The sequence below is a fragment of the Hyalella azteca genome, unplaced genomic scaffold, assembly GCF_000764305.2.
Source record: "Hyalella azteca isolate HAZT.00-mixed unplaced genomic scaffold, Hazt_2.0.2 contig3755, whole genome shotgun sequence".
NCBI lineage: Eukaryota > Metazoa > Arthropoda > Malacostraca > Amphipoda > Hyalellidae > Hyalella > Hyalella azteca.
In genome coordinates, this window is record NW_025933992.1 from 57,546 (window position 1) to 67,748 (window position 10,203).

Sequence of the window (10,203 nt, forward strand, 5' to 3'; positions counted from 1 at the left end):
TGAATACATTCACTCATTCATGAATACATTCACTCATTCGTGAATACATTCACTCATTCATGAATACATTCACTCATTCGTGAATACATTCACTCATTCGTGAATACATTCACTCATTCATGAATACATTCACTCATTCGTGAATACATTCACTCATTCATGAATACATTCACTCATTCATGAATACATTCACTCATTCGTGAATACATTCACTCATTCATGAATACATTCACTCATTCGTGAATACATTCACTCATTCGTGAATACATTCACTCATTCATGAATACATTCACTCATTCGTGAATACATTCACTCATTCATGAATACATTCACTCATTCATGAATACATTCACTCATTCGTGAATACATTCACTCATTCATGAATACATTCACTCATTCGTGAATACATTCACTCATTCGTGAATACATTCACTCATTCGTGAATACATTCACTCATTCGTGAATACATTCACTCATTCGTCACTGAGTGAGTCACTGACTGCTCTGACTGCTCACCCAGTGGCATGAGTCAGATGGGTACGATGGCTGGCATGACCGAACGTATACATTCTTCAAATTGGAAGTTTTCTCGGAGAGATCCAGTCAATTCGAATGCAGGTCTTTGCTTTTTATTTCAATTTTTAACGAATATTGTAGCCACTTGTATGAGAACAATAATTTATTTAATTTCGGTTATCTAGACTGTGAGATTTAAACAGCAGATCGCTGTCAGTCCAATACTTGATACTCAAGACGATATTTACACTGCAGATGCGGGCTGCTTGTGGCAGTCACGAGAGCTCTCCTGCACCCAGCAACGGCCTCTCCCGCTCCTCTGGCGACAACGATGCCAACACTGCCGTCAACAGTGACACCAACACTCCTGGCAACAATGAAACTAGCTACACCCCTGGCAACAATGACACCAACACCCCTGGCAAAAACGTTCCTAACACCACTGGCAACAACGATACCAGCAACACCGCTGCCAATGATACCAGCAACACCCCTGGCAACAACGATGCCAACACCCCTGGCAACAACGATGGCAACAACGATGCCAACACCCCTGGCAACAACGATACCAGCAACACCGCTGCCAACGGTACTGGTCCGTCAGTATCTGGCAAGAGCAGCCCGTGTGAGGCGAGTGGCAACAGCTGTTCCAGCCCCAGCGAACCTTCAGCCCCGGCATTGTTATCCTGTTCTTCAGATAACAATGGTGGCAGGAAATTACAGGATAACTATATTGTCAATTGTACGAATAATCCGCCCATTAACTCTATTACCACACCTACAGCTGTATGTGTTTCTGTATCTGTTACTGCATCTGCTACTGCATCTGCCACTGCATCTGCTACTGCAACTGCTAGTGCATCTCCTACTGCAACTGCTAGTGCATCTCCTACTGCCACTGCAACTGCTACTGTATCTGCATCTGCTGCTGCATCTGCTACATCCACTACTACATCTACAGCTAAATCTACCATTTCACCAAGTGCCTCCAGCCCAAGTTGTGATGTTTCTGACGAGATCGTTCCCGGCCATGAGGTGTCAGAAGTCCCAGAGAGAAAAACCATTGAAAATAAACCTGAAGATGCCGGTAATTCTTCCGATTTGATGAAAGAAAATGTTTCTGTGGAGGACGGACCTTGTACCAAGTTTTCTGTGTGTGAGCCGCCTCATAAGAAGTTGAAAACCATGCATGAACAAAATCCTGAGCAAGATTCTTGCGGTGGCTGTGATTCTGGCAAAGATTCTGGTGTCGAATGTTATCAGAAAATGCGATCCAAGACCAACGGTTATATGGAAGACAGCCTTAGTGATATTACCAAAAGGCCTGTACTTGCCTCGAAACCATTTGTAAATAATGTCACAAACGACGTAGTGCATGATAGTTTAGGAGGTTCTGATGACATAGATGGCGGTACATCAAAACTTGAAGTTGTTCTTGATGGAGAAAACGGCGGGAAGGCCTTGCATAGTGAGGAAGTGGCTTCCAACACAGAAATCAAAGACGAGTTTCCCACTGACGTCGATGTTGACATCAACAATGTCGTCAAATCAGAGGACGCTGTCAAACAAGAGCCAACGTCTGATGCTGAGGGCATGTTCGTTGGCTTCAGCTCCACCAGTCTTGATGCAAAGTTGTCGAATAACTGCAGTGACAGCCCCTACGTTTCTTCTGGCGTTGATAAACTTAACCCAAGTGGTCAGTTGAACACTTCTGTAGTTTCATCGGTGACGAAAAATTCAAACAACAGTGATGCACTTGAGAATTCAACAAAACAGGTTGAAGAATCTTGCCCTACAGATTCTACGCCAAAGCTGACAGACCTTGCCGATTCTATCTGTGACCCCAAGTCGTCGAATGCAACGGCATTATCAGCTCCAAACAGCATTGAAAAGTCAACAGATCAAACGAATCCAGAATCTTCAGATCCAACCGATATCAAGTCCATGGACTCAACAGGTCCAGAGTCAAAAGATGAAAAGTTGAACGAGTCCTCACAACCCGTTGACGATGCGCAAGCTTCATCCGTTGTCAAACAGGAACAGGAGTCAGAGCACGACCCTTCCCCGTACCTCCCCGTGCCTGGGGAGTTTGAGTTGGTAGCCTCCAGCATCGAAGAACTGAGGAATCTGGTACTGGAGTTCGGGGACCTGCCGGCCAAGCCCAGCAAGACGGAACTGAAGAAAACGGACCGCAGCTCTCCTGACGATGGAGAGACGCCCGGAGCTAGAGATGAATCTGATGAAGAGGATGAGGAGAAAGAAGTGGAAGAAGAGGAGGTGAAGAAGAGAGGCAGGAAGAGGAAAGATCATGATGAAGATGGTGACGCGGAACTAAACAGTGACGGACGAAGAAGCAAGAGAAAGAGATTAACTGATAAAAGTTACGTCCGTGATAGTGAGGATCAGGAAGAAAGTGATGATGATGGCTGTGATAAGAGAAGGAAGAGCAAGAGGTCAGCTTGTAGGATAGAGGATGATGATGACAACCAAGCAGACGGCGATGAAAAGAAAGATAATGATCACGATGAGGTAAGTTATCATATAGGTATTTATTAGACAGTCATGGTTTATATGCTCTAGAAGACTTACTATTCTTTTGTCATTATCGTAGCAGCGTTTAGAAAAACATTGTAGACTCGAAATGAAGACATATTATCGTATTGTTCTTATCCCTGCTGTCCCTCTCCCAGCAAATTATTGTGCATTCCTTCCTTGCCTTATTGTTACTGCCTTTATTGTTGCTGACGTTATTGTTGGCTGGATGTTGACGGCTTGTGTTGCTGTTGTCAACAGGAGAGCAGCAGCTGTAATATTGACTGATGTTGCTGTTGTCAACAGGAGAGCAGCAGCTGTAATGTTGACTGATGTTGCTGTTGTCAACAGGAGAGCAGCAGCTGTAAGCGGCCACGTTGCGAGCAGCAGCTGCACTCTGCGCTGTGTGAGCTGCTGCTGCAGCTGCAGCCCTGGGAGGCGAAGCTGCTGCAGGCGACCAGGAAGATGCGCAACACGCTGCGCAACGAGCTAATAGAGTGGCAGAAAAGGTTCAATTTATTTAAATTGCTTCAATTCAATTAATTAAATAAGTGCCCCAATTGATTAAATTTTGGATGAACTCACAACTGTTGCTTAGTACCCTAACCTCACCGTGACTCACTGCCTGCTGTAATCACTATTATCACAGTGATTATTACTGTACTCACTGTACTCACAGTCTCACCAGTACTATTTAAATTGTCGGCATCCCAGATTGTGATGCACAATTCACCATCACCCATAGTGCCTCGTCTTCACCACTCACTATCATTGTCTTGATTTCCACCACCACCGTAATAATGATGACAGTTTTTAGTGCTTTACTATTGTTGTGATAGTGATAACAATGATGGCAGTTATTATTGTTAGACTATTGTTGTGATAGTGATAATAATGATGACAGTTATTAGTGCACCCCCTCCCTGCTCCCCTCCCCTCCTCCGCCCTCCATATTTCACCTCCCCTCAAGGCTTTAGTTCCCACGCCCCACAGGAACCGGGTGTCATCATATGCATCCTGTATCCTAGTGGAATATTATGCAGCATTTCGTTGATGAATGCAACGCCGAGTAGTGCGGGTGGAGCTTTGTTGTTCTCGCGAGAAAAGGGCCAAAAAATTTGTAATGGATGCAATGATGATGGACGGAATGGTGCTGGATGCAATGGTGATGGATGTGATGTTAAAGGATGTAATGTTGATGGATGTCATTTTGATGGATGTCATCTTAATGGATGTCACCTTAGTGGATGTCATCTTAATGGATGTAATGGATGGTTGTGTTGACAATCGCCTTTGATTGCAGAGGACGGGCTGCGGAAGCGGAAGCTGCGCAAGCGACGGGCTAAGAAGTCGGCCCTTCAGACGTCCTCGTTGGAGTACCCGTCTACCGTCGCGCCCTCGTCCATCCTGCCCCCGCCCGTGCTCCATCACGACTCCAACTCCAACGACTCCAACTCCAACCAAGCCTCCACGTTCGCCGTGTCGTCGAGGGGCCGAGTTCGTAGGGTGAAGAAGATAGTCAACTACGACCAGCTGGACTTCGACCACCTGGCACAGGTGGCAGAGAAGGAAGCTCTTGCCGAGAAAGAGGAGAGAAGGAGAAGGAAACTTTTGCCCGAACACGAAGCGGGAGGAGGAGACGAGGAAGAGTTAGAGGAAGGAGCAGGAAATAAGAGTTCAACGCCCTCCGTTAATGGGACCTTCACGCTGCCCGCCCTCAAAACTACCTCTGCCAAGAGCTATTCTGGCAGCAAGCCTGTGCTCACCAACATAGCGGACCCCAACATCAAGAGGTATCTTCTGTCACCCACTGGGGAGGTCATAGGCTTCATTGATCATAACGGTAAGGTGCAGAGAGGCTCCGTTCACGCCACTATCAAGCCCAAGCTTGTCGCCGCCTCTACCAATAACAACAACAATGTTAAACAAGAAGCAACGAGCACCACTACCACAACTGTACCAACGGTTGTAGTGTCAGCGTTCAACCAAGATCGGCAACCTGTGTTGGTGAGAGTGGTAGGGGAACAAGCCCTTCAGCTCATGCGCTACATGAAGCCTGACTCTAAGTTCCCCATGGCGGAGATCAAACTCCAACACTACGGGCAGATCTACACGGTCAGGCCTGACGTTGAGGTTGTTACGAAGGGCATCCCTGGCGTCGTGGACTCTAACGTTCCCCCCACTCCCCCTTCGACATCGGTTGCAGTGTCCCCAAGACCTCCCCAGTCTACGGACTCTTCCCCAATTTCAAGTCCTATTGGGGTCGGCAGAGGTAGACAGATTGTTGCTAAAACAACAACGATCCGTCCACTGACGCCCAGGAAACAGGATTTGTCATCACCCCTTGCAGCAGGAACAGCCTCGTCCCTTGGCGCAATTGCATCACCTCATGAGGAGACTGGGGCGTCCAGTTCAGGGAGCGTCCCCAACACTGTGGCTTTAGCATATCGTGGGCTACCGAGTCAGCAGCAGCTGCGCACTCCAACCCCCGCTGGTGGGAGGGTCGTGTCCTCTGCTTTAGGAGTCCCGCCCTCTGTAGGTGGGGGCAGCACGTCCACTGGGTCTGGCATACCGGGGATTAACACGTCCCTGGGAGAAGCAGCCTCGCTCCGCTCGGACACCATCATCGTGACGGCGACCCCATCCCTCGTCCCCGCCGTAGCCCCCATCGTCGCCTCCTCCCGAGCCACAACTGGCGTCGTCTTGTCCCCTCTTCGGCAGCAAAGGATCGTCTCAGCGACCCCCGTTACCCCCGCGGGGTACAAGATGACCCCCATGGGGAGCACAGGCCAACGGATCGTTTGTGTGCAGCAACAACAACAGCCACAACAACAATCACCACAACAGCCCCAGCAACAACAATCCCCGAACAACAGCATCGTGCAGCTTCAAAGTGCCAGCGGCAAACAGGTTCAACTTCGGGTTGGGAACAACCCCGTGGTGGCCAACTTGCTTCAAAAGAACGGCGGACGCATGGTGGCCGTGCCCAATGGCCAGGGCGGCTACACGCTGTCCATCTCAGCGGACAACAGCAACAACATCCAGCCGAGCATCGCCAACATCATCGATCAGCTGCAAAGCAACCCTAGCAACCCGAGCAACCTCGTCGGCGCCACGACCGTCAGCAACAAGGTTGAGCTCAGTGGGGTCAATCAGCAGCCACAGATGGTGGTTGTAGCCGCCGGTGGGGGAGCAACTAACCCCATTATAGCCTCCCCAGGATCAGGGGTGTCACCGCAGCACGCTACCCCCTTGGGGACGACAACTCCTGCTAAACCTGGCGTCCAGAGGACGGAGATCGTCCAGACGGCGTCTGGGCAGCAGATTTTGTTGGGTCCTGGGCAGCAGCTGGTGCGGTTACCCAGTGGGCAGCTAGCCATCCGTCAGCTGCAGCTGGTGCAGCAACATGCTTCACCAGCTGCGATCACCGACAACAAGTTATCTCCTGTCATCAACACTCAGCCGCCGCAGCTGGTGCAACAAGTAATACAAGGTGGGCAGCTGGTGCAGCAGATAATCGGCGGACAGGTGGTGCAATCAGTGCTGCAACCAGCCGCTGGGGGCGCCCAGCAGCTGGTGCAACAGAGATTACCGCAGTCGTCCAGCGCCCTGCCGCAGAAGGTGACTCAGCTGGTTCTCCAGCCGAGTGGTCAGCAACAGCAGCCACAACAGCTGGTGCTCCAGCAAGGTGGTCAACAGCAACAGCAGCTGGTACTTCAGCAAGGTAGTCAACCGCAGCCACAACAGCTGGTCCTGCAACAAGGTGGTGGTCAACCACAGCAGCAACAGCTGGTGTTTCTACAGCAGCGTCCATCGAACGTAATCACCGTGCAGCCGCAAGGGCAGGGACAACCTACACAAACGATCAGGTTTGTCACTCCTCAACAACAACAACAAACAACGCCGCAGCGACAGAACATCGTCAGCCCTGCTCAACAACAGCAACAAATAACCCAATCATCGCCGCAACAACAACAACAGCCACAGATTGTTGTCTACTCTTCTCCCAACCAACAACAACAACAACAACTGCATCGTCACCAAGAACAGCAGGAACAACAAAAACAGCATCAGGAACAACAGGTTCAGAAGCAGCAGCAAAAGCAACAACAGGTTCAGCTGCCTCAACAGGTGCAACAGCAGCCGACGGTGCAGACGGCTCGCCTGGTGTTGGTGCAGACGTCGCAGGGGCAGCGCTACGCCCTGCAGCATCCTGACAACACCCTGACCCTGCTGTCCCCCCAGCAGGTGGCTAGCCTCACCAAGCAGGACCGGTAGTCGGACCCGACCCTGCTGTCCCCCCAGCAGGTGGCCAGCCTCACCAAGCACCTGCCGTAGGAACAGGTAGTGCCTTGCCAGACCTGTAGCCTACTGGTACCACAACCTGTTCTTTCTAAATCTGGTGTCCGAACCTGCCTCACATTCTACTCGGTTAAATTAGACAGCAGTCAAGCCGTAGCCTGTAAGGCGACCTAATCTGAAACACACTAAGGATTAACCCTGCCGAGAGGGGGAGGGGGTTGAACCTCTTAAGGGTCATTAACCCCGATAGCAACCGCTTCTACGTCCCCATCAGCGCAGTCGAGTCCAGGTTATCCCCACGACATCCCCGTTCCCGAGGGCGTTAGGGTTAAGTGGTGACAAATTGTTATTTGTTTTGGTTTATAGTTGCTGTATAAAGAAAATTGTACATAGAATCCCGTGTAGTTTGTATGGAATTTTTTTAAATGACAAAGTGAAACTATCAATTTAGAATACCCATTATAAGAATTGCTTGATCTTGGCTGCAGCTCAGAAGATGTGAATGCTGATTATGTATGGATGATGATAGCCGTGCTGTGTCGATCAAGAGAGGATTTTTATTTTTATTTTTTATGTTATCGATTTTGTATGTATAACCTAAATCTTAACTTAACTCTTATCAGCGCGTTTGAAATTTCCATTGTTTCAGTTTAATATTGATTTTTTTTTTGTAATGCAAAAAATCGATGTCATTTAAGTTTATGCTGACAAATATTATCTTCAAATTTTATCATTCGATAAGTTTGTTCAACATGTCACTAAATGTTCTGTAGATGATGTTAGGTTGTCTACCTTCGCAAATTAAGACAAGGTGAGCAAATATTATTATTTTTTCTTTGAATGTGTTGACTAAAGTTTTAAATTATGGCGAGCAACTGTAGCGCCGTGGCATTAGTGACAGGAGCCCCGAGATGAACCATCGGTCCAGGCCTTGGCAAGCTCAGTTCATTTCTCGCTAAAATCAGAGACGAATGCGGTGCACCTGCGTAGCTGTGGGCGGTGCCCAATTCTGGTTACTTTTTAGTAGGAGATTGAGTATTAACTTCAAGGTACGCTGCCCAATTCTGGGTTCGTTTTAGTAAGAGATTATTGAGTCTTAACTTCATGGTTCAGCGCAGTGAAAAATTACACGGATTTTATAATTTTTGCTGATATAGTATAAACGTTGAATGACGAACGTTCAACCCCACGGATGACGAGTATGGCTGTCAGACATTTCCATGGTTTGGGGTACCACAAACCATGTAACCTCCTCCTCACTACTATCAATACTATACGAGTGTAACTGTAGTTGTTCACGAGTGTCCGCAACTGTAACGCTCGGCGACACAGTTCAATTACTCACAATACTTGTACCTATGTAATTATTGAACGTAATTTATGACTACGCTAGTGTGACATAGCACGTCTTGCATATTATAATTGCTTTCACCTGCAGGGATGTACATCTTCGCTAACATGTTCGGCTGCAGAATGTACAGCTGCTATTGCCACACCGTAGCGGTTGTTTCACGTGTGGTATAATAATGCACTTCACTCGTCACGTGTGGCCTAATTTTAATAAATTGCGTCATGATTTGTTATCTCGCCTTCAATATTGTGTGGGAACAGTTCCCATCTTTCTTGTTTCCAACGCCAACTTATCAGGTTTTGAACCCTGATGGTATATATATGCTTTTTGTCCCTGTTTTTTCATGTTCTAATAGTCAATTTATTGTGTTTTGAACGTCAAATTTTCAGGTTTTTAACTTCTATAGTCATTTCTAATTTTTGCGATAATTAAGTTCACATTCGCTTGTATTATTGAATCTAATTAATTAATTAATAGTGACGGCATCATAAGTACTTGCAGCGCTGAGTAGTGATATATAATCTTATGTTGAGTATAACTTAGCACAGACACCCGCTCCCGCTTTCCTTCCTTTCTTTGTTCCCTTCTTCCTTCCTTTTTTGAGTCAGCCTTTTCTCCAGTCTCCTTTTCTGTTAATTAAATTATACAAGTTTTTCAGTTTTTAATATAATTTTTATCTATTCGCTGCTCCTTTCCTCCCTCCTCGTGACCACCTCGCTGTAGATAATCTCTAGGTGACCGAGAATCTCGGTCTCTTGTTCTAGTAGATGCCTGCACTAGACGCTCATAATACATATAGACATACTCAGTGCGTGTGTTTCAATACATCCTTCGTCGTCCTAGTGGTGGACTACTCTGTTAGGAAGAGCTCTACAACAACCGGTAGGGGGTTAACATGTTGCTCTGGTAAGAATTGCGTTATAACAGGGAGGTTCAAATTGTTCCGGAGTGGCTGCAGGTAGAAATAAGTGGGTTGCGGTGACCCAAGTCTGACCACAAGAGTCAAGAGCTGCATCATGTTAACACTTCTCAGACTACATAGTACATCTGTACATGTACACTAGCTAGGTACTATTGTAACGTAAAATTAGTCAGTCGGCAAGTGCGTGAACTTGGTGACAATCAATGATGCATTTGAGTGCGTTTAACATGCGTCGAGGTGAAGCACCAAAACGATCCATGTGAATTGTATTCTATTCTTTGCAGGAGAGCAGAGCGATCAGAACGCTTTCGATTCGAGTATAAACCTTAAAATTCAATTATGTTCTTATATTCGTTATCCTGCAATCTCTAAATTTCAAAGCTAGAGGTTATCCGTTATGTTTTCTGCCACTGTTGATCTTAGGGGCGGCAGCGCTCACGGGAATGAAGCTCCTTGCTACCACAACATTTCCGTATGGATTTTACAGCTGTCGTGCAAGGACCACTTCATTGCTTTGATTGTTGCGATGACTTCATACGTTCATCACTCATGAACTCGTTAAGGTGTTGCAAATGATCAC

At 47.3% G+C, this 10,203-nt stretch overlaps 1 protein-coding gene across 1 annotated transcript in view; it reads left to right on the forward strand.

The window, feature by feature from the left end:
- LOC108680243 overlaps window positions 1–9,510 on the forward strand; it is a gene marked incomplete in the record, with an annotated part of 24,017 nt that extends 14,507 nt beyond the window's left edge. The window contains 4 exon segments of the mRNA XM_018169032.2: window positions 770–3,045; window positions 3,400–3,557; window positions 3,728–3,735; window positions 4,352–9,510. Of these exon segments, the coding sequence (XP_018024521.2) occupies window positions 770–3,045; window positions 3,400–3,557; window positions 3,728–3,735; window positions 4,352–7,326 (5,417 nt within the window).
- Between the last annotated feature and the right edge of the window lie 693 nt (window positions 9,511–10,203).